At 41.4% G+C, this 25,379-nt stretch overlaps 2 protein-coding genes across 3 annotated transcripts in view; one reads left to right on the top strand and one right to left on the bottom strand.

Moving 5' to 3' along the window:
- caskin1 (CASK interacting protein 1) overlaps window positions 1–12,118 on the top strand; it is a 170,385-nt gene extending 158,267 nt beyond the window's left edge. The window contains exons 19-20 of the mRNA XM_062964662.1: window positions 509–923; window positions 4,940–12,118. Of these exons, the coding sequence (XP_062820732.1) occupies window positions 509–923; window positions 4,940–5,036 (512 nt within the window). The 3' untranslated portion in view covers window positions 5,037–12,118. The remainder of the gene's footprint in view (window positions 1–508; window positions 924–4,939) is intronic.
- A 2,647-nt stretch (window positions 12,119–14,765) lies between these two features.
- The window catches only part of traf7 (TNF receptor associated factor 7), a 38,004-nt gene continuing 27,390 nt past the window's right edge, over window positions 14,766–25,379 (bottom strand). For both annotated transcript variants that reach the window (XM_062964663.1, XM_062964664.1), the window contains exons 14-21: window positions 24,361–24,443; window positions 23,208–23,247; window positions 22,976–23,092; window positions 21,954–22,076; window positions 21,731–21,850; window positions 18,546–18,677; window positions 17,332–17,451; window positions 14,766–15,482 (exon numbers count right to left, since the gene is read on the bottom strand). In XM_062964663.1, the coding sequence (XP_062820733.1) occupies window positions 15,468–15,482; window positions 17,332–17,451; window positions 18,546–18,677; window positions 21,731–21,850; window positions 21,954–22,076; window positions 22,976–23,092; window positions 23,208–23,247; window positions 24,361–24,443 (750 nt within the window). In that variant the 3' untranslated portion in view covers window positions 14,766–15,467. The remainder of the gene's footprint in view (window positions 15,483–17,331; window positions 17,452–18,545; window positions 18,678–21,730; window positions 21,851–21,953; window positions 22,077–22,975; window positions 23,093–23,207; window positions 23,248–24,360; window positions 24,444–25,379) is intronic.

The following is a 25,379-nucleotide window of genomic DNA, read 5'->3' as shown; positions in this document are numbered from 1 at the left end:
TAAAATGGTTAAAAACAGGAGGCTAAAAACACGGAACTGGGCCAAGGGCAGAAAACTTCAACATGGTAGAGGTAGTTTCAGTTTAAAAATCAATAAAATGCGAAATAAGCATGGCCAGGCAACCTATTATTAGATGGGCAGAGAGTCTTCTCTGCCAGAGTGCTGATACCTTACCAAACTACAAATGCCAGGACTCCACAATAATGAGCCATGACAATTAAAGTGATCTCAAACTGAATTAATTCTACATTTAATTGTACTAATTCTTCTAGCTGAGTCTGGTGGTGGAATAGTAAGAGCAGATGAAATCACATTCATGAAATCACATTCGCAGGGGCTGGGTAAAAGACCTTGAAGGGCCTTCGTTTGGGAATGTTTGCCCTCGTCAGGACAACAGTAGCGTAAAGAATATGTACAGTTTTCTTTTGATAATGTTCTTCCCTTCTTCAAGTTTTAAGAAACAGGTAAGGAAGTGGTAAAGCCGTGACCGTGTTCTCCTCCCTTGCAGAAGTGAAGCGCATCCACGGGACCCCTCCGCCGATCTCTCCCAAGCCGACGCCGCCCCCCACCGCCCCGAAGCCCAAGGTCCACGCAGTGCTCCAGTCGGTCAGTGCCAGCTCCACGCCGGCCCCGTCGCCCGCCAAGCAGCTCGGGCCCACCGCCATCAAGCCCTCGAGCACGCCTCCTTCGCTCTGCTCCAGCCCTGCAAAACCCTTGTCCCCCGGTGCCGGAAGCGGGGTCCCCTCCCATACGGTGCCGGTCAAGCCTCCGCGGTCCTCCATGGCTGGGCCCTCGGTGGAGAGCAGCGTGGCCAGCAGCACGGAGAGCGTGCACCAGAAGCTGGAGGAGACCAGTGCCTCCTTGGCAGCGGCTCTGCAAGCGGTGGAGGAGAAGATCAAGCAGGAGGACGGTCAGGCGGCAGAGTAAGGAGCACAATGGGGCCAGGATGGGAATGCTAAGGAGGAAAGGTTCTTGGTGGACGAGGCATTGGGTGGGAGCCAGCAAATGGAGGTTAGGCTGGGTTTCATTGTAGCTTCAGGAACATCCTTGACTTCCTATGGCTAGGATGGGTGCCACCTGGCTTGAAGACAGTCCACGTGAAAGGGATCAAAACTGAACATGAGCCAAACATGTGATGCATTGCTATAGTGCTAGGCTGCATTCATAGGAGGCTAGGGTCTAGATCAGGGGTCCCCAAACTAAGGCCCGGGGGCCGGATGTGGCCCTCCAAGGTCATTGACCTGGCCCCTGTCCTAAACTTTAGACAGGGTCCTATGAGACCGTTTAGATAACCTTTGAGGGTCTCTTTCCTTACCTATTGTTTTATGAGATTGTCTAGATGGCCCTTTCCTTATCTATGGTCTTATAAAACCATCTAAATGGTCTTTGGGGGCCCCTTTCCTTATCTATGGACTTATGAGACCATCTAGATGGTCTTTGGGGGCCCCTTTCCTTATCTATGGACTTATGAGACCATCTAGATGGTCTTTGGAGGTCTCTTTGTTTACCCATGGTCTTATGAGATCATCTAGATGGTCTTTGGAGATCTCTTTGCTTACTTATGGTCTTATGAGACCATCTAGATGGTCTTTGGAGGTCTCTTTGCTTACTTACGGTCTTATGAGACCATCTAGATGGTCTTTGGAGGTCTCTTTGCTTACTTATGGTCTTATGAGACCATCTAGATGGTCTTTGGAGGTCTCTTTGTTTACCCATGGTCTTATGAGATCATCTAGATGGTCTTTGGAGGTCTCTTTGCTTACTTATGGTCTTATGAGACCATCTGGATGGTCTTTGGAGGTCTCTTTGTTTACCCATGGTCTTATGAGATCATCTAGATGGTCTTTGGAGGTCTCTTTGCTTACTTATGGTCTTATGAGACCATCTAGATGGTCTTTGGAGGTCTCTTTGCTTACTTATGGTCTTATGAGACCATCTAGATGGTCTTTGGAGGTCTCTTTGCTTACTTATGGTCTTATGAGACCATCTAGATGGTCTTTGGAGGTCTCTTTGCCTACCTATGGTCTTATGAGACCATCTAGATCAGGGGTCCCCAAACTTTTTAAGCAGATTGCCGGTACACAATCCTTCAGACTGTTGAGGGGCCGAATTATCATTTGAAAAAAATACGAACAAATTCCTATGCATACTGCACGTCTTATTTATAGTGCAACAACAACAACAACGAAAGAATACAATATTTTAAAATGAAAACAATTTTAACCAACATAAACCTATTAGGATTTCAATGGAAAGTGTGGGCCTGCTTCTGGCCAATGAGATAGTCGAGTTAATTAGGATTGGTGTTGTTGTTGTGTGCCTTCAAGTCATGTCAAACTTTGGCCGAGCCTAAGTCTAAAATTAATTATTTATTTACTGCATTTATTTACTACATTTATATCCCACCCTTCTCACCCCGAAGGGGACTCAGAGCAGCTGTATGTAATACAATGTAATAATAATTATAATTGACTATTATAATTGTATATTTATGTTACATGCAATATTACTAATAATATTGCGATATAGTTGTATAATATAATATATTGTATGTATATATACTTGTAAACCGCCCTGAGTCCCCTTCGGGGTGAGAAGGGCGGTATATAAATGTCGCAAATAAATAAATAATAATAAATATGTACATACAATATATTATATTATTAGCATAACACAATATTAGCACTATATATTACTACTAGCTGTGCCCAGCCATGCGTTGCTGTGGCAAAGTGGTGGTGGTATTGGTTAAAAATTGTTGTGTAATTTTTATTTGACTTTATTTGCATTTTTTAATAATTTTATTGTACGTTATATTTTTATTTATTATATTTTATTATTTTCTTGTATTATTTTTAGTTATTTTCTGTTATTATAGTATTTTATTGTATTAATTTTTTAGTGTTTTTTATTATTTTTATTGGGTTGCTAGGAGACCAAGTTGGAGGAGCTTAGCCTTCTAACTGGCAGCAATTGGATAAAAACAATTATTCCTCTCTCTCAAATTAGGACTTTATTTTTCTTTTCTTTTTGTTCTATCAACCTAGAGGCGTGGATGATGGGTTGTGTTGTCAAATTTCGAGGTTGGAGGGCCTGTAGTTTTGTTGTTTTGTGGGTCGCCATGATGCCATCACTCTTTTATATATATAGATATTGTTGTTTTTATATTTTATTATATTGTATTGCTCTGGGCATGGCCCCATGTTAGCCGCCCCGAGTCTGCGTTGGGGAGATGGTGGCGGGGTATAAATAAAGTTTTATTATTATTATTATTATTATTATTATTATTATTATTATTATTATTATTATATTGAACTATACCACTATACTATTATATAATATGTAATATATACCATATAATTAATATTATTATATGGTATTACTATTAGTATTATATTGTAAGATAATAATAAGATTATTATCAATATTATATGTATATACAATATATTATATTATTAAAACTGATATAAAATATTATATTATAAAACTGAGGGCAGGGGCCAGGTAAATGACCTTGGAGGGCCGCATCCGGCCCCCGGGCCTTTGGCTCGAATTGCCCAGACGCTCGGACGAGTGGGGCTCGATTTAGCGGGGTTTTACTGTAAATAGGGTAGCTGGGTTTCGGGAATGCTTGGCGCAGGGGTCCTCAAACTTTTTAAGCCGAGGGCCGGTCCACAATCCTTCAGACTGTTGAGGGGCCGGATTATCATTTGAAAAAAAAAAAAAAACAAACAAATTCCGATGAACACTGCACATGTCTTATTTGTAGTGCAAAAACAACAACAACAAGAACAACGAAAGAACAATGCAATATTTAAAAATAAAAACAATTTTAACCAACATACATTGATCAGGATTTCAATGGGAAGTGTGATCCTGCTTCTGGCCAATGAGATAGTCAAGTTAATTAGGGTTGTTGTTGTTGTTGTTGTTGTGTGCCTTCAAGTCATTTCAGACTTTGGGCGAGCCTAAGTCTAAAATGTATTTATTTATTATTTATTTATTTACTGCATTTGTATCACACCCTTCTCACCCCAAAGGGGACTCAGAGTGGCTTACAAATTATATGTGCATACAATATATTATATTATTAGCATAGCACAATATTAGCATTATATATTACTATATTGAACTATACCACTATACTGTAATAATATTAGCAATATTATATGTAATATAGAAAATATAATTAATATTATTATATGGTAATACTATTAGTATTGTATTGTATTACATTATAATATTATTATCAATATTATATGTATATACAATATATTATATTATAAAACCGAGGGTGGGGGCCAGGTAAATGACCTCAGAGGGCTGCATCCGGCCCCCGGGCCTTAGTTTGGAGACCCCTGGCTTGGCGTATAGGGAGACATTGGAGGAAGAGTGTCGGAACGGAGATAAGGGTAATTTACAATAATATATAATATTATAATATATTGTATATGCACATAATATTAATAATATTATTTTATAATACAATAGAATACTAATAATACAATATAATAATATTAATGATAAATTATATATTACATGTAATATTATTAATAATATTACAATATATAGATATAGTACAATTTGGTAATTTATTGCCAGTATTGTGCTATGCTAATAATATGATATTGTATGTAAATTTAATTTGTAAGCCGCTCTGAGTCCCCTTCAGGGTGAGAAGGGCGGGATATAAATGTATTAAATAAATAAATAAATAAATAAATAAATAAATAAGGGTTGACAGAAGTGAAGTGTGTGTTTCTTGCACTGAGATGTTCTATGACGTACTTTATGGGAAGCACCTGGAACAGTGAGATGTTCTCTGTCTCGGTCTATGAGAAGTACAGAAAAAGGAGCGACAGACAAAGTGGGTGGAATAGAGGATTGGTGGAGAAAAAAGCCAAAGCTCATTAGTATTTTCCTTCCCTTTGTGCTTCAGTTCAGCTGCGGAGAACAAGAGCACGGTGAGCATCCTGGACGACATCGGCAGCATGTTCGACGACTTGGCCGACCAGCTGGATGCCATGCTGGAGTGAGGGCCATCTGCTGACCCCCGCCAACCTCAGGGCCTGCCAAGGGCACAAGGGCACAATCATCTCTGCGGAAGACCTCCTCAGACCCCGGACCCCTTCCCCTCCATCCTTTGAGGTTTGCACAATGAAGATACGATTACCTCAGGATTGTGCCGAAACGGACTTTTGAGACGCTTCCCTCGCATTTGGCAGAAGAGAATGACGACTAACTATCTATCGAGGGGCTCTGTCTCGTCGTTTTCCGTTTTCCCCCTTCTTCCCGGCCGAAACACCTCTTGACTTCAGGGGAAACTATGCCGTTTTTCTTCCTGGGAACCAAGTCAAAAGGCCGACGCAATTCTTCCGATCCCTGGGAGGCGAAAGCGAGTGCCGGACGTTCCTTCTCTTCCCTCCTTGGATTTGGGAAGTTTCCGAATCGCCTCCCCTTTCCCCACTCCGCAAGTATTAACAGTCCAAATATGCTATCCAAATGTGTGGCACAAGAAGAAGAAGAAATGAGTATTAGTCTTTCTCTGGTTCTTCTCGTTTTCCGTTTGGGGTCGACCTTTCTTTCGTCTTGGTGAATGGCTCTCTCTTCTCTCGCCTTTCTGTGTCGGTTTTGTCCCTCGACGGATATTGCTCCCCATTATCAAGAAACGCCGGAAGATATGGGAAAGCCCCAGCGGCTTCTGTCTCGCTGCATGCTTCGTTCCTTTTGTCCCAAAAAAAGGTGTTCGTCTGCTCCTGGTGATGATGATGATCATGAAGATGTGACTGTGAGACGTTTTTTCGGTTACGTTCCAAGATATTTTAGATATATTTAACGCTCCTTTACTCCCTTTTGCCTTGAAAAGCGCCAGTTTTGGGACAGTTTTTTTGCATGACTGGAAAAGGGATGCAAATTAGAATCCTCTTGGCCCAAAATCCCTGTGTAAATATTCCCCGGTGGCTTCCGCCGCCGCCATAGAAGAAGAATATTTATTCCCGACTCCTTCCTTTCCTCTCCTTCCCTTAAATATATATATGTGTATATCTATATCTCTCTAGGCAAAGGGCAGTTCTGAGCATGAGGGACTTACGTTGCACTTTCCCTTTGCTTCGAGGCAGTGGCTTCCAAAGAGTTTGAACCATCCCGGCCTTCCTTATTATTATTCCCAAGAGGAGGAATGGATTTAGTGAGGGATGGAACCCGGTTTTGTGAAAACCGTCATGATTGTGGGTCAGATCTGTTTTAGCAAAGGTTTAGCGGAAGGGGAGCTCTTCTTCCTTTTCACGCTTTTGATATTCCAGAAGCAAACTTGTGTCATGAATGGCAGCCGTATGTTGGGAGGAAATTCAGATCTGGGACTTTCCGCCGCAGTCTTTGGTTTGACATGGCATTTGTTGTTCTTGCAAGCCGTCAATTAAAGAAACGGTAGGGGATGATGGGCCTTGGAGTGGCAGGTCTTTGTGGAAAGAGTTTTGGATTATACCAGGAAAAAAGGTGGTTAAAATTCCTCCTGATTAACATCAGGCTTCAATGTGTGCAAATAGGAGTATCCCCAATCCACAAGAAACTGTCATAGGGTTGGATACGGCGTCTTGCAAGATTGAGTGTTTCTTATAATCTTATAAGAAACACTCAATCTTGCAAGACGCCGTATCCAACCCTATGACAGTTTCTTGTGGATTGGGGATACTCCTATTTGCACACATTGAAGTGGAGCAGTTTTCAAATGGAAGCGTGGCATTGACTTCACAGAGGAGGCCTGCGGAATGTAATGGGTTGCCCTTTGTCCCACCGAATCGTCCTTCCTTTTCCTTCTCTTTGGTCGCAAACGGGGAATGTTCAAGCGCCGTAAGTCGTTTCGGAGGAAGCGTCTGAATGTCATAGGAATCGTGGATCCACTGGCCTGTGGTTCTTATACATCCCATGTACGGGGTCTTCTGAGATCTTCCTTGGCCGCCTTTCCCTGGGTCGGCACCGTTCTTAAATGAGCACAAATTTGGGGCGACCCAATGATAGGATACCCGTCTTCTCATTCTTAAGCATCACCCTCCTTCTTTCCTTCCTGTAGCATTTCTCAGCAATGCAGATCTCCTTTTCCAGAAAAACCTACAAGTTTACCTTGATGGAAACAGACGTTTTCATTAAAACGTCATACATATCAGGCAGTGTTTCGGCACCGACTTACTTTCATGCTCAAATTCTGTTCTTGCTGGAGACGAGTTGCATTGTCCTTCTGGACTCAAGCATCCTTAAACTTATTGCAAGGATGTCGAGATGATTTCTTTGTTGGGATTATCATCCCTCAAAAAGGAAGATTTTGAGTCCTCATATCTATTATCTTCCTTCAACCTGTTGTGTTTGACCAGAACCTTGTGAGGATGCTTCTCCAAACAGGATGGATTCCCAACTTTACAAAAACTGTGTTGGTCATGATATCAGTGGGTCATATTTCCCCATTTTTTGACATCTTTGAAGATATATCTTCATCGTTGCGATAGCATCATCCTACTGTTTAACTTCACTATTTCGTATCCATCCCATGTAACGGCGTTTACACTTAGCTCATGTGTTGTTAAGGGACTTCAAGCATTTCCAATCATACTATAAAAAATCCATTTGCTCTTGGTCTTCCTCTTATTGCTGGCAACGCAGCAATTTGTGAAAACCGTGATGATTGTGGGTCAGATCTGTTTTAGCAAAGGTTTGGCAGAAGGGAAGCTCTTCTTCCTTTTCACGCTCTCGATATTCCAGAAGCAAACTTGTGTCATGAATGGCAGCCGTATGTTGGGAGGAGATTCGGATCTGAGACTTTCCGCCGTAGTCTTTAGTTTGACATGGCATTTGTTGTTCTTGCTAGCTGTCAATTAAAGAAATTGTAAGGGATGATGGGCCTTGGAGTGGCAGGTCTTTGTGGAAGGAGCTTTGGATTATACAAGGAAAAAAGGTGTTTAGAAATTAACATCAGGCTTCAATGTGTCCAAATAGGAGTATCCCCAATCCACAAGAAACTGTCATAGGATTGGATACGGCGTCTTGCAAGATTGAGTGTTTCTTATAAGATTATAAGTGGAGCAGTTTTCAAATGGAAGCGTGGCATTGACTTCACAGAGGAGGCCTGCGGAATGTAATGGGTTGCCCTTTGTCCCACCTAATCGTCCTTCCTTTTCCTTCTCTTTGGTCGCAAACGGGGAATGTTCAAGCGCCGTAAGTCGTTTCGGAGGAAGCGTCTGAATGTCATAGGAATTGTGGATCCACTGGCCTGTGGTTCTTATACATCCCATGTACGGGGTCTTCTGAGATCTTCCGTGGCCGCCTTTCCCTGGGTCGGCACCGTTCTTCAATGAGCACAAATTTGGGGCGACCCAATGATAGGATACCCGTCTTCTCATTCTTAAGCATCACCCTCCCTTTTTCCTTCCTGTGGCATTTCTCAGCAATGCAGATCTCCTCTTCCAGAAATTTTTTTTTCAGGTTTACCTTGATGGAAACAGACAACATTTTCATTAAAACGTCATGCATATCAGTGTTTCGGCACCGACTTGCTTCCATGCTCAAATTCTGTTCTTGCTGGAGACGAGTTGCATTGTCCTGGATTCGAAGCTCATCAGGGTCATCCTTAAACCTTTTGCAAGGATGTCGAGATGACTTCTTTGTTGGGATTATCATCCCTTAAAAAGGAGGATTTTGAGTCCTCTTATCTATTATCTTCCTTCAACCTGAATCTTGGGAGGGTGCTGCTTCTCCAAATAGGATGGATTCCAATATCTATAACAACTGCATTGTGTCCCAAAGGACTTTTCATTCATTGTATGGTCATGGTATTCGTGGGTCGTATTTCCCGATTTTTCAGCATCTTTGAAGATATATCTTCATCGATACGATAGCATCACCCAACTTTAACTTCATTATTTCGTATCCATCCCATGTAATAGCTCATGTTTCGTTAAGGGACTTCAGGCATTTCCAGTTATACAATAAAAAAAACCATTTGCTCTTGGTCTTCCTCTCATTGCTGGCAACGCCGCAAAATCATCTTCTGAATGTCCCTATTCCTTGTCTTGCGTCTTCCCATCAATCACACTGGTGGTATCACCAGAAAGTGGCCATTTTCATAAGACACTGGTTGCTAAATTCTTCAGACTTCTTCTTCTAGGAGTTACTTTCTCTCCATGATACAGTTCCTAGATTTTCCTGAATCAGTAATAATCCCATTGTGTCATGAAAATGATGAACATCCCTTTCCTGCCTCTGAAAACATCGTCATAGCCTTTAAATACAGGTTGAGTCTCTCTTCTCCAAAATGCTCGGACCGGAAGTATTTGCCTATTAGATCTTCGCTTGGATTTTGGAATTTCCGTTCTTGCCTATAGGTTCTGTAATTAATTTTATGTTCCATATACATCAAGTGCATACAGCATCATAATCAGATACAGTAGAGTCTCACTTATCCAAGCTAAACGGGCAGGCAGAAACTTGGATAAGAGAATATATTGGATAATAAGGAGGGATTAAGAAAATGCCTATTAAACATCAAATTAGGTTATGATTTTACAAATTAAGTACCAAAACTTCATGTTATACAACAAATCTGACAGAAAAAGTAGTTCAATACGCAGTAATGTTATGTTGTAATTACTGTATTTACGAATTTAGCACCAAAATATCACGATATATTGAAAACATTGACTACAAAAATGGCTTGGATTATCCAGAAGCTTGGATAAGCGAGGCTTGGATAAGTGAGACTCTACTGTATATATCATTTACCCAGACAGCGGAAGATGGTTTCATGCACAATATTTTTTATTATTTTGTGCACAAAACCAAGCTTGTGGACATTGGAAACAATCAGAAAGCAAAGACATTCCCAATTTTGGTGTATTTTGGAAGAAGGTTTCTAGGATTATGTGCATTAATATTTTATGCACAATATTTTATATTTCATATACAGTAGAGTCTCATTTATCCAACATAAACGGGCCGGCAGAACGTTGAATAAGTGAATATGTTGGATAATAAGGAGAAATTAAGAAAAAGCCTATTAAACATCAAAATAGATTATGATTTTATAAATTAAGCACCAAAACAACATGTTATTCAACAAATTTGACAGAAAAAGTAGTTCATTACACATTAATGCTATGTAGTAATTACTGTATTTACGAATTTAGCACCAAAATATCACGATATATTGAAAACATTGACTACAAAAATGGCTTGCATTATCCAGAACGTTGGATAAGTGAGATTCTACTGTTTATGTGTGTGTGTGTGTGTGTGTGTATGTGTATGTATATATATATATATATCATTTACCCAGACGGCAGAAGATGGTTTTGTTCACAATATTATAATAAAGAATATTTTTATAATTTTGTGCACAAAACCAAGTTTGTGAACTTTGTAAACAATCAGAAAGCAAATACTTTACTTCCTTGGTTTTGGAGTGTTTTGGAAGAAGGGACGCTCAACCTTTCAAGCCTTTTCACTTCCTTCTCCTCTATTCCTCTGCATCTTCTTTCCACTAAAAAAGGACTCCGAACCCATCCAACAAAATAGGAATTAAAGGAAACACTGAAAAGGAGGCCGGAGTTGGTTTGGGAAAGGATCTGGGTGCTTTGGACTCCGACTCCCAGAAGCCCTTGCCAGCTTCTCCAATAGCCAGGAATGCTGGGAGCCGAAGTCCGAGGGCTGCAAATTGAAACAGAAGCACTTCTTGGTTGTCCAAAGTCTTTCCAACCCTTTTCACTTCTGGATCTTGTTCTATGGACTTAAAATATTTAGTGATTGGTTTGGAAAAAAGAAAGAGATAAAAGTCTTGTTGGGTTTTTGTGTTGTCGTTTGTGCAAGGGCTGAAAGAGCCCCGTTTTACGAATGTCCTTTTTCTGTGCAGAAAGCAAAACCGAAGCTCTTTTCGTTGGGAGGGCGGCTAAAGGGAGGGGCAAAATACGAATAAGCTATATATATAAAGGAGTATTAATTTATTGACAGAAACTATTTAAGATGGGACTTCTTCTTCCCCCCTGTTGATCCTTAAATACGAAAACAAAGAGAGAGAGGAAAGGACTTTAATATATATGAAAGAAAAGATTTTAAAAAATAATATTATTATTATTAATTGTATATTCAGAGATTTGAAAGAACTGGAGTTTAGCTTGACTTATTAGACTTATAATAACAATAATCAGCTGTGTGTCTTTGTGGTTGAGATCATTTAAAAAGAGTAGCACAATGTTTTCGAGACAAAAAAGGTACCGTTTTTTCCGTTTCTATGGAGATGCTTAGTTTTTGTTTTTGTTTTATTGGGTTTTTTTCCACACACAAAAAATATATCAAAGGATGTGCCTTGTTTTATGAATCTTTCTGGGTTGAGTCTCATCTCTTGACAATTTACATTTCTCTCCCCTACTTTTTTTAAATGTATGCGTGCGTCATGTATGTATGTATGTAAGTCTGCCTTTCAATGCATGTGTGTGAAAGTACCTCTTGTCTATACGCAGCTGTATATTTAACATACGGAAACAGGAGTCAGTCCAGTCGTGTTTTTAATTTAAAAAAACAAATCAAAATGGCGTTTTCCGCAATTTGCGGTTTATTCCAGATGCTATATATATATATATATATATATATATATATATATATATATATATGTCTGTCTGTCTTCGCTATCTCTGAAACAATGTTCTGGCACAACTTTCAAGATTTCTTAATAAAGAGAGAGACAACATTAAAAGAAAATACTTGTTGTAAAGAGAAATGAGAAAAAAAACATTAATAATAATAATGTATCTTGAAAAAAACAGAAATATTCCAAGATTCTAATGCTGGATATATACATATTATATATATATTATATATATTTTTATTGATTAAGTTATGGAAAGTGTATTGTATTTCCCATCCTGTTGGAGCTATGCATCTTGCTGCCAATCCTCCTTTTTTCTGGTTTTGTTCTTCCCACCTGTATTATTATTATTATTATTATTTGATGGCTTCTGTGGTACTGTAAAGAATTTTGCTCTTATTTAAAAAAAAACAGTGTCTGGCTATAACTATTTAAAGGGGGGAAGGAAGGGGAAACACACTGATGGACTATAAAGGATTATTATTATTATTATTATTATTATTATTATTGAGATTATAAATAGAAACAAATCCACGTCAAGGGCTGTTTTATGAGGCTGTGCTTTGCCCATTTGAACCCCTAATTTTCAGTCCAGGAAAATGCCCCATTTTTTGCATTTATTGACGTACTTTGCTTTGACCGAAGAGAGGAAATCTGGGATGTTTTGCTGGAAACAGCATCCGAACGTTGGTCTTGACCTGGCGTGTTTTCCAAAAACAGTAAGTTAAAAGCCTTTTCTTGGATGGGAAAATAATACTGGGTCATTCATGGGTGATTTGTGGTTAGAATCATAGAATGCTAGAGTTGGAAGAGACCCTAAAGACCATCCAGTCTAACCCCCTTCTGCCAGGCAGGAAGATAGAATTAGTATCTTATTATCTATTATCATCAGACTCATATAGTTGGAAGAGACCCGCAAAGGCCATCCAGTCTCTCTGCTCACTATACATCATCTAATCCCTCCCAACAGATGGCCATTCAGCCTTTGAGGGACCTAGTAGAGTTGGAAGGGACCCTAAAGGCCGTCCAGTCCAACCCGCTTCTGCCAGGCAGGAAGATAAAATTACTAAAATTATTATGTATTATTATTTATTTACAGCATTTATATTCCGCCCTTCTCACCCTGAAAGGGACTCAGGGCGGATCACATTACACATATAGGCAAACATTCAATGCCTTTTAACATAGAACAAAGACAAGACAAACATAGGCTCCGAGCGGGCCTCGAACTCATGACCTCCTGGACAGAGTGATTCATTGCAGCTGGTTACAGCTGGCTTGCTCTCCAGCCTGCGCCACGGGCCGAGCCCATAATTATTATTACTAATAATTATTAATAATTATTATCCATTATTACTTATTATTACTGTTATTTGAGGCACAAAAAGATTATTACACGGCAAACAAGATCACTATGCTGGCTTTTGTATTGGATCACACGTCGGACACTTCCCAAGTGTCTAGGACTATGTGATGTATCAGTGAATTATATTATTATTATTATTATTATTATTATTATTATTAAGGAGCCCCGGTGGCGAAGTGTGTAAAAACACTGAACTGCTGAACTTGCAGACCGAAAGGCCCCAGGGTCAAACCCCGGGGGCGGGGTGAGCGGCCGCTGTTAGCTCCAACTTCTGCCAACCTAGCAGTTCGAAAACATGCCAATGTGAGTAGATCAATAGGTACTGCTCCAGCGGGAAGGTAACGGCGCTCCATGCAGTCATGCCTATGGCCACATGACCTTGGAGGCGTCTACGGACAACGCTGGCTCTTCGGCTTAGAAATGGAGATGAGCACCAGAGTCAGACATGACTGGACTTATTGTCAGGGGAAACCTTTACCTTTATTATTATTATTATTATTATTATTATTATTATTATTATTATTATTATTATTATTATTACCAGACTCATAGTTAAATGGAACCCCCACGGACCATCCAGTCCAGCCCTCTTTTGTCACACAGGAAGACACCATCCAATCCCTCCCAACAGATGGCCATCCAGCCTCTGCCTAAAAGCCTCCAAGGGAGGAGACTCCACTGGATTTGAAGGTAGACTATAGTCAATAGCTATGAACATCTTTCTTCCCTTGAGGTGAAAATGTCTTGGTCATGACAACCCCATTTCCCTTTTACTTTCCATTTTTCTTTCTTTCTCTCCCCCTCCTTCCATTCCTTTCCTTCCTTCCTTCCATTTTTCCTCCCTTCCATGCCCAACCAACCAACCAACCAACCTTCCTCCCTCCCTCCCTCCCTCCCTTTCTTTTCTTTCCTTTCTTTCTTTCCTTCCTTCCTTTCCTTCCTTCCATTTTTCCTCCCTTCCATGCCCAACCAACCAACCTTCCTTCCTTCCTCCCTCCCTTTCTTTCTTTCCTTTCTTTCTTTCCTACCTTCCTTTCCTTCCTTTTCCCTCCTTCCTTTCCATCCTTTCTTTCCTTTCCTTCCTTCCTTCATTTCCTTCCTTCCTTTCCTTTCCTTCTTTCCTTCCTTTCTTTCCTTCCTTCTTTTCTTTCCTTCCTTCCTTCCCTTCCCTTTCTTTCCTTCTTTCCTTTCCTTCCTTTCCTTCTTTCCTTCCTTTCTTTCCCTTCCTTCCTTCCTTCCTTTCCTTCCTTCCTTCCTTCCTTTCCTTTCCTTCCTTCCTTTCCTTTCTTCTCTTCCCTCCTTCCTTTCTTCCTTTTCTTCCTTTCTTTCTTTCCTCTACATTCAACATGCCTTTCTTCCTCTCTTCCATGTCCAACCTGCCTTCCTTTCTCCATCTTTTCCCTTTATGTCCGTGCCTTTTCTCCAACATGCCTTCTTTCTTTTTTTCTTTTTTTCTTTCTTTCTTTCTTTCTTTCTTTCTTTCTTTCTTTCTTTCTTTCTTTCTTTCTTTCTTTCTTTTTCTTTCTTTCTTTCGTCTCTCCACGCCCAACATTTTCCCCTGTCTCCTCCTCTCCCTCCCTTTATTTCTCTCTTTAATTCCTTCTTTTCTTATACAAACCAAGGAGGGTGGCGAGGGCAGGAGAGAGTCCTGGCAGCCTTAGCTTGAGTCCTCGATCTCCCCTCAATCCCTCCGAACCAGAGACAGAGATTGGGGAGCCATTTCTGTTACACCCCTTTTTTGGCACAAGGCCTGCCAAGGAGCCACGCTTTGCCTCAAACGACAGTCCGTATTTATTTATTTATTTCATCAAGGAAGAAATAAATCCAAATCTCGATTATCACAATCTTAAAAACAGTAGAAAAATGCCAGTAAAAACACAACGGGGTGTGTGGGCCCTCAGAGGCGGCTGCCGTAATGCGATGCGGAGGGGAAGGAGGAGGAGGATATCGATGGCCTTCTGGTACCTGATGCGAAAAGCGGAGTGGTTTTGTGACATCAAAAAATCGTACCTGGTGACATGGGAGCGTAACCATTCTTCCGTTGTATTTCTCCTTGGCGCCGGGTACATTAAATACCGGGTCCTGCTTGGCACTGGCTTCGCTGTTTGTTCGCAAGGAGTTTCTGCCGATCAGTCCGGCCCTGTCTTAGTCAACACTCACCTTTGGTCCGTCACGTGACACAAAGAAACAAGCCTCTGCTGTCCTACATTATGGCATCCAGGCTGGGCTCCCCTCGCAGCACAGTGATCCGGGAAAGAGGGCGCAGAGTGTCCGGTCCGGGTGTCCTGCCTCGGGGGAGTGTTGGGCCGGCGGAGCTGAGGTATGTCTGTGGGCCGTGAAGCTCGCTCTCCTGCAGCCGGCGGGTCGGAGAGGAGGGAAGCGGGACTTCACGCGTGTGGCGTGTGTCTGTGGCGCTGGAGTAGCGTTTGGGGTAGTTTGGCGGTCCAAGAGCAAGCGGCGGTGAGGCGACACCCATTAACAGGTCCAAACCTGCAACAGAAATACAACACAGAAGAAGCATTACCTGCCTGCCACAAGCCCTTGCGAGCATCTACAAGTCAATGCAGTTTGACACCACTTTAACTGATATTATTGCTGCTGTTGTTATATTATTTTAAAAAGAGATCCGAAGCAGCTGCTATGAAATCCTGAGAGAGATAAAATGGGAAATTTATTTATTTACTAACTACATTTATACCTTGCTCTCTCTCACCCCGAAAGGGACTTAGAGCGGCTTACAAGTACAGTAGAGTCTCACTTATCCAAGCTAAATGGGCTGGCAGAACCTTGGATAAGTGAATATCTTGGATTCACTTGGGCTCGGGCTTTGGCGCAGGCTGGAGAGCAAGCCAGCTGTAACCAGCTGCAATGAATCACTCTGACCAGGAGGTCATGAGTTCGAGGCCCACTCGGAGCCTAAGTTTGTCTTGTCTTTGTTCTATGTTAAAAAGCATTGAATGTTTGCCTATATGTGTAATGTGATCCGCCCTGAGTCCCCTTCGGGGTGAGAAGGGCGGAATATAAATGCTGTAAATAATAAATAAATAAATAAATAATAAGGAGGGATTAAGGAAAAGCCTATCAAACATCAAATTAGGTTATGATTTTACAAATTAAGCGCCCAAAGCATCATGTTATATAACAAATTTGACAGAAAAAGTAGTTCAATACGCAGTAATGCTATGTAGTAATTACTGTATTTACGAATTTAGCACCAAAATATCACGATATATTGAAAACACTGACTACAAAAATGCGTTGAATAATCCAGAACCTTGCATAAGTGAGTGTTGGATAAGTGAGACTCTACTGTATTTACTAACTACATTTATACCCCGCCATCTCTCACCCCGAAGGGGACTCAGAGCAGTTTACAAGTACAGTAGTCTCTCACTTATCCAAGCTAAACGGGCCGGCAGAACCTTGGATAAGTGAATATCTTGGATAATAAGGAGGGATGAAGGAAAAGCCTAGCAAACATCAAATTAGGTTATGATTTTACAATTTAAGCACCAAAATATCATGTTATACAACAAATTTGACAGAAAAAGTAGTTCAATACGCAGTAATGGTATGTTGTAATTACTGTATTTATGAATTTAGCACCAAAATGTCATGATATATTGAAAACATTGACTACAAAAATGTGTTGGATAATCCAAAACCTTGGATAAGCAAGTGTTGGATAAGTGAGACTCTACTGTATTTACTGACTACATTTATACCCCGCTCTCTCTCACCTCGAAGGGGACTCAGACCGGCTTACAAGTACAGTAGAGTCTCACCTATCCAAGCTAAACAGGCCAGCAAAAGCTTGGATAAGCGAATATCTTGGATAATAAGGAGGGATTAAGGAAAAGCCTATTAAACATCAAATTAGATTATATATATAAAAAGAGTTATGGCATCAGGGCAGCAGACAAAACTACAGGCCCCCCAACCTCGAAATTTGACAACACAACCCATCATCCATGGCTCAAAATACTATTTTAGACCGTTTCTCATTCTACTTTATATATTTTTTCAGTCTTCCAAACAACTTCAAGAGTTGATGTTTAATCTATTTAAATAGTTCCACAATCCCATTGAGAAATAATCAAAATAATAATAATAAATAGATTGAAACAGATTTCCCACCTCAAAGACACACAGTAAAAACATGGTTATAATCCCATCAATCTATATAATGCAGACAAGGGCAAACCTCATCCCTCCAGGGGTTTTGGACTTCAACTCTCACAATTCCTTTTCGCTGTTAGGAATTGTGAGAGTTGAAGTCCAAAATACCTGGAGGGATGAAGTTTGCCCATGCCTAATATAATAAAATCGCAAGGCCTACCTTGACGGTGCTGTCAACGGCTCCGGAGAAGAGGCGTCCCCTGGAGACTGCGAGGGCTGTGACGCTGCCCTGGTGCCGCAGGAGGGTCTGGGTGCAGATCATGTTGTCCATGCTCCAGACCTGCAGGGATCAAGAAGCGAGGGGAAGAGATGACAAACAGGGCCACCGCAGGAGAGAGCAGTACAGGAGTGTGTTGTCGAAGGCTTTCATGGCCGGGATCACAGGGTTGTTGTATGTCTTTCGGGCTGTGTGGCCATGTTCCAGAAGTATTCTCCCCTGACGTTTTGCCCACATCTATGGCAGACATCCTCAGAGGTTGTGAGGTATGGATAAACTAAGTAAGGAAAGGAAATAATATATATCTGTGTAGAATCCAGGGTGTGGCAAGAGTCCTTTGTCACTGGGAAGCCAGAATTAATGTTTCAGTTAATCACCCTAATTAGCATTGGAAAGGTTTTTGTTTTTGCAGCTGTGGACAAGTATACATAGGGACCACCAAACGCAGCGCCCAAACAAGAGTCAAAGAACACGAAAGGCACTGCAGACTAATTCAACCAGAGAAATCAGCCATAGCAGAGCACTTGATGAACCAGCCTGGACACAGGATATTATTTGAGAACACAGAAATGCTCGACCACTCCAACAACTATCATGTCAGACTACACAGAGAAGCCATTGAAATCCACAAGCATGTGGACAACTTCAACAGAAAGGAGGAAACCATGAAAATGAACAAAATCTGGCTACCAGTATTAAAAAACTCTAAAATCAAAACAGTAGATGGGAACCAACACTCTGAGGGCAGCTAATGACTGAACAAAGGATGCCCCCAGGCAAGAGACAAACCTTTCCAATGCTAATTAGGGTGATTAACTGAAACATAAATGCTGGCTTCCCAGTGACAAAGGACTTGCCACACCCTGGACTCTACACAGATATATATTCTTTTCTTTCCTTACTTGATTTATCCATACCTCACAACCTCTGAGGATGCCTGCCATAGATGTGGGCGAAACGTCAGGAGAGAATACTTCTGGAACATGGCCACACAGCCCGAAAGACATACAACAACCCAGTACAGGAGTGTTTTAAGACTGTATAGAAACCCTGACAGTTTGGATGTACCTGACTCAAAGACAGGTACTAAAATATTCATCAAAATGCCCACTTTCCTCCCCAAGTTGACCCTGCAAAAGCCAAGGCACACTGCGTACCCGCAAGGACCGGTCGTAGGAAGCGCTGAAGACTTTGGTCTGGTCGGGGGTGGAGATGACGGCTAGGGCGTAGACAGTGCCCACGTGCCCCGTCAGCGTCCGCACCTGCTCCTTGGACTCGATGTCCCAGACCTGCAGCCAGAGAGAAGGGGAAGAGTGAAGTGGCACCATCAATACTCCTGCAACGGGCCTGGCTCTTTGGCGGTTCCTTTCTCTTCCTTTTCAGAGAGAAACAGCAGACTTTGTCTGCCCTCTGACTTTGTCTGCTCTCTAAGCCCAGACCTGGGCAAACTTCAGTCCTCCCTCCAGGAGTTTTGGACTTCAACTCTCACAATTCGTAACAGCGGGAAGGCTGTTAGGAATTGCAGTCCAAAACACCTCAAAGGAGGGCTGAAGTTTGCCCATGCGTCTCTAAGCCTCTCTTGCTTATATTTAGAACCACTATTTTAAATACAGTAGAGTCTCACTTATCCAACATAAACGGGCCAGCAGAATGTTGGTTAAGCGAATATGTTGGATAATAAGGAGGCATTAAGGAAAATACTATTAAACATCAAATTAGGTTATGATTTTACAAATGAAGCACCAAAACATCATGCTAGACAACAAATTTGGCAGAAAAAGTAGTTCAATACACAGTAATGCTATGTAGTAATTACTGTATTTATGAATTTAGCACCAAAATATCACGATATATTAAAACATTGACTACAAAAATGTGTTGGATAATCCAGAACGTTGGATAAGCGAGTGTTGGATACGTGAGACTCTACTGTAGTGACAAACAAAAAAGCAAAGCTAAGATTAAAGAGAAATAAAGAGATCCCACCATCATTCTCACCACTGCTGTTGTTATTTGTACCATCCTCATCTACACTGCCATATAACGCACTTTCATTATAATATCTATATATATAAAAGAGTGATGGAATCAGGGCACCAGACAAAACAACAAAACTACAGGCCCCCCAACCTCGAAATTTGACAACACAACCCATCATCCACGGCTCTAGGTTGATACAACAAAAACAAAAGAAAAATAAAGTCCTAATTAGAGGGAGAGGAATAATTGTTTTTATCCAATTGCTGCCAATTAGAAGGCTAAGCTCCGCCCACTTGGTCTCCTAGCAACCTACTCAGCCCAGGGGACAGGCACAGTCAGGCCTCACTTAGGCCTTTTCCACAGATTATCTGATTTTAACTGGATTATATGGCAGTGTAGACTCAAGGCCCTTCCACACAGCTATATTACCCATTTATAATCTTACTAGCTGTGCCCGGCCACGCGTTGCTGTGACTTTGTCTGGTGGTGTTGGTGAGAAATTGTTGAGGTAGTGGTGGTATTGAATGTCTGTTGTATGGTTGTCTTGATGTTTAGTATGCACACTGAAGTGGATTATATGGCAGTGTGGAGTCAAGATAATCCAGTTCAAAGCAGATAATATAAGATTCTAAATGGGTTATATAGCTGTGTGGAAGGGCCTTGAGTCTACACTGCCATATAATTCAGTTAAAATCTGATAATCTGTGGAAAAGGCCCAAGTGAGGCCTAACTGTGCCTGTCCCCTGGGCTGAGGAGGTTGCTAGGAGACCAAGCTTAGCCTTCTAACTGGCAGCAATTGGATAAAAACTATTATTCCTCTCCCTGTAATTAGGACTTTATTTTTCTTTTGTTTTTGTTGTATCAACCTAGAGCCGTGAATGATGGGTTATGTTGTCAAATTTCGAGGTTGGGGGCCCTGTAGTTTTGTTGTTTTGTCTGCTGCCCTGATGCCATCACTCTTTTATATATATAGATATCTGCTTTGAACTGAATTATCTTGAGTCCACACTGCCAGATAATTCACTTCAGTGTGCATTTTATCCAGCTGTGTAGAAGGGGCCTCATATAATCCAGTTCTAAACAGATAATATAAGATTATAAATATACAGTAGAGTCTTACTTATCCAACATATTCACAAATACACTTTTGATGTATCCACATAAAAGTGGATAAGTGAATATGTTGGATAATAAGAAGGGATTCAGAAAAAGCTTATTAAACATCAAATTACATAATGATTATACAAATTAAGCACCAAACATCACAATCCAAGCATTCACAACACATGGACAACGTATAAATACTATACAATACTACACAGGGCCATAGATCTCCTCTATCCTCGCCACTTTCACAGAACACAAACAACCAAATGCATACTAAACATAAAGACAACCATACAACAGACATTCAATACCACCACTATCTCAACAATTTCTCACCAACACCACCAGACAACGCCACAGCAACGCGTGGCCGGGCACAGCTAGTATACAATTAAAAATGGCATATCCTAATTGGTTCTATCATTAAAAATACGGAAACAGTTTATTAAACTGCAAAAACTTAGTTTCTGTGGGAGGGACAACCTGCAGCACATTTGGTGTAGTTTTTCAATGAATATCTTATAGTCTCAACCTGTTCAACATAATACATCGTAGCCACAAAAGCGAAGTTTCTGGAATAGAACAATTACTTTCAAAGGGCTGCACAATTAAAGACAAAATACTGTAACACTTTCAAAGCAGGAACAGAAAACTTTTCAAATTTTGTTACATAGTTCACTCAGTTTAACTGCACTGAACTGCATTATATGCAGTCGACATTATGAACCTGGATTATCGGTGGTGCCCACGATGAGGACACATGAGAGTTTATGCATTTAAAATATTATAAATAAAAAGCAGTCACATTTAAAAAAAAGATTTTTAAAAAGGTCAGCATTACAATTTTGAAACAATACAGCTCCTTTTGTTCAATTCAAAAAGCCGAATTAAGACTCTGCACCAACTGAGTGTTTCCAAACACACCCCAAAAGTAACCCAAACAGAAGGCAATTGTGGCATATCAAAATGGAGGGAGAGAAATAGAAATGCTTTTTAATAGCAAAGCAAGGTGAAATAATTTGGGAGGCAGAGAGGACAAACAGAGGGAGGTTTTGGACTCCTCTCAATACTGGTGACATGTGGAACAGACCACGAGAATCACCTTCGAAGCCTTCTAAACAAAGAGGATTTCTTGACTGCCATAGATCTCTATAGATCATCGGCTAAGTGTTGCTGATAACTGTCTCTGTCCCCCTCCACCAGTCAAAATAATAACATTAACAACAATATTCACATCTCCCCCATCTTCACTTACGTGAATGAGGTTCTCATAGGTGCCGCACACAATGTGGTGGTTGGTGACCGCGATGGAGTAAACGCTTCCGCCCGAGGTCTGCAGGACATGAACGCACTCCAAGTTCCGGATGTCCCAGATCTGGAACCGTTCAGAAAAAGGGCAATTGGAAATAATGTCATTCCTAGACTCCTACAAATACTGAGCCTAGGAAAGGGGGAAGAATCAGGAGGTGTGCACGCACCTTGATTGTTTGGTAGGATCCGCTGTAGAGGTGGTTCTGAGAGGCCACCAGGGCCCGGACCCAATGGTTCAGGCCGGTCAGCTCCTTCTTCAGCTTCAACTCAGTGCCCACAATGTCCCAGACCTAAGAACCAGAGGAAAAGCCGTAGAATCAAAGAATCCTAAGAGTTGGGAGAGACCTCCAAAGCCAGTGGACCACTCTCCAACATTAGTACTAAAAGGCTGTGGCGCAGGCTGGTGAGCAGCCTGCTGCAATAAATCACTCTGACCATGAGGTCATGAGTTCGAGGCCAGCCTGTGGCAAGGTGAGCACCCGTCAATTAAAAATAAAATATAGCCCCTGCTCGTTGTTGACCTGGCAACCCAAAAGATAGTTGCATCTATCAAGTAGGAAATAAGGTACCACTTACAAAGTGGGGAGGCAAATTTAACTAATTTACGACGTTGGAATGAGGAAGTGCTGTCACAGTGGATGATGATGCAGCTGCTCCCCCCTGTGGCCAGAATCGAACATCCCCTCAGGAGAAGGTTAAATTGCCTCTGCGTCTGTCTCTTTCTCGGTTCTATATGTATATGGGTATTGAATGTTTGCCCTATATGTATGTCATGTGGTCCGCCCTCAGTCCCCTTCGGGGTGAGAAGGGCGGAATATAAATACCGTAAACAAACAAACAAACAAATAAATATGAATCAGTTTTTGGTCAACTTTAGATTTGGTTTGGTTATTTGGGGTGCTGATTCAGAAAACTGCACTGGATAAACCACATCAGCTCTAGTTTGTTACAGAGCATGTGCCACCTGCTCACCCACAGAAAACCATATTTATAATCTAGAGCTGATGTTGTCTATCCAATTTAATGTTCTGTATCAGCACCCCAAATAACCCCAGGAACAGCCTAAAAACGAAGACAAGAAAATGGGAACAGCAAGGAAGCAGGGAAAAGAGGAAATGAGAGGCAAGGGAGTCACAGCCCTGGCCTTCCTCTGAGGCTGAGAGTGTGTGACTGGCCCAGGAGTGTCTACCTTAATGGCTTTCAAGGAGCCACTGAACAGCATATTGTGCGAGGAGACCAGTGTGCAGACGGGGTTGTCGTGCGCCCGGATGGTGTTGACCTTCTGCAGGGTTTGGATATCCCAGACCTGCAAGAAAGAAAATTAGCAAAAATTAGTGGGGGAAGAGACTATATAAAATGCTTGTCGGTCATGAGATGGACTCTTTCCCTCCCCAATTTCTGTATTATTAATGGCTACGTACAATGATGGTGCAGTCAGCGGAGCCGCTGTACAACTTGTTCCTGAGCAAAAAGGGAAAAGGACGTTCAGTTACAGATTGGCAGGGAGATGGCAACTTCCAAAACGAATAATGCAGCACAAGCGTAAAAAGTATTTATTTATACATTTACTGTACTTATACCCTGCCCTTCTCAGCCCCCAAAGGGGGACTCAGGGCAGCTTACACACTATGGCAATAATTCAATGCCAGATTTAGACAACAATATCAGTAAAACAATATTATAAAACTAAAAAACATATACCGTGTTTCCCTGAAAATAAGACAGTGTCTTATATTAATTTTTGCTCCCAAAGATGCTCTAGGTCTTACTTTCAGGGGATGACTTATTTTTCCATGAAGAAGAATTCACATTTATTGTTGAACAAAAAAATGAACATTTATTATATACTGTACAGTAGTGGTCATCACAAACCAGCATAACCAAACCAACTGTGAATCTTATCAAAAATTTCTTCTTACTACCATTATTTCCATGTACAACAATCTATGGTACGTACATTTACCGATCCTGTAAGCTCTGGTGGCGGACATGCTTCCAAACACAAATTTTGCTAGGTCTTACTTTCAGGGGAGGCCTTATATTTAGCAATTCAGCAAAACCTCTACTAGGTCTTATTTTCTGGGGCTGTCTTATTTTCGGGGAAACGGGGTAGGTTAAGTAAAGGTAAAGGTTTTCCCCTGACGTTAAGTCCAGTTGTGACCGACTCTGGGGGTTGGTGCTCATCTCCATTTCTAAGCTGAAGAGCCGGCGTTGTCCGTAGACACCTCCAAGGTCATGTGGCCACTGGCATGACTGCATGGAGCGCCGTTACCGTCCCGCCGGAGCGGTACCTATTTATCTACTCATATTTGTATGTTTTTGAACTGCTAGGTTGGCAGGAGCTGGGGCTAACAGCGGGCGCTCATTCCGCTCCCGGGATTTGAACCTGGGACCTTTCGGTCTGCAAGTTCAGCAGCTCAGCGCTTTTAACACCCTGTGCCACCACCACATCAATTAAAATAGTCTTTCAAATGATTAAAACACATCAAACTTATCACAAGTCTAGCACCAACTGAGCTTTGTAAACATTGAACCACTTGCTTTGCAAAAGGAGTGGGAAGGGCCTTGACTCACCCCTGGATGCAGAGTGCCAGCACGATCCCGTCGTGTCCCTCCAGGGTCTTTTGGCACTTGTACGTGGTGCAGGTGTCCCACACCTAACAGGAAACACAAGTGTCACGTGACTGTGCTGAAGCACAACCAGGAAACCGGGCAGGAAGTGGGACCAAGGGCCGGAGCAGGGAGGGCAGGAAGCAGCCGGCCTGGTCTTCGGTGCGCCCGCGTTCCCATCTTTCGGGGCCAGACAAAGTCATTCCAGGAAAGGAAATGAAAGGGCAGATTTTTCCCAGGGAGAAATGCAAAAACAGGCCGTTCCCATCAGGCCAGGTGGCAGGGAACCAGACTTAGGAGAAAATTGCAGAGCCCATTTATGCGCATGAGAAGAGGTCTGCTTTTCTAAGGCTCGTGTTCAAAGCTTTCTAACTGCACTTTCAGAATAATAATATCAATAATACAGTAATGGAATCTTAAAGTTGGGAGAGACCTTAGGAGCCATCCAATACAACCCCATTTTGTCATGTGGGAATAATAATACTACTATTACTACTAGTAATAATAAATAATAGAATCCTAGAGTTGGAAGGAACTCTCAAAGGTGATCCAGTCCAACTCTTTGCCATGAAGGAATAATGATACTACTATTATTACTAATTATTATTATTATTAATAATAATAATAATAATAATAATAATAATAGAATCCTAGACTTGGAAGGGACCCTTAAATGTGATCCAGGGAAACCCCTTGCCATGCAGGAATAATACTACAGTAGAGTCTCACTTATCCAACACTCGCTTATCCAACGTTCTGGATTATCCAACGCATTTCTGAAGTCAATGTTTTCAATACATCGTGACATTTTGGTGCTAAATTCGTAAATACAGTAATTACTACATAGCATTACTGTGTATTGAACTACTTTTTCTGTCAAATTTGTTGTATAACATGATGTTTAGGTGCTTAATTTGTAAAATCATAAAGTAATTTAATGTTTAATAGGCTTTTCCTTCATCTCTCCTTATTATCCAACATAT

Source organism: Anolis carolinensis, unplaced genomic scaffold, assembly GCF_035594765.1.
Source record: "Anolis carolinensis isolate JA03-04 unplaced genomic scaffold, rAnoCar3.1.pri scaffold_13, whole genome shotgun sequence".
NCBI classification, from domain to species: domain Eukaryota; kingdom Metazoa; phylum Chordata; class Lepidosauria; order Squamata; family Dactyloidae; genus Anolis; species Anolis carolinensis.
The sequence above is the reverse complement of the archived record's forward strand: the minus strand, read 5'-3'. Positions and strand labels throughout refer to the sequence as shown.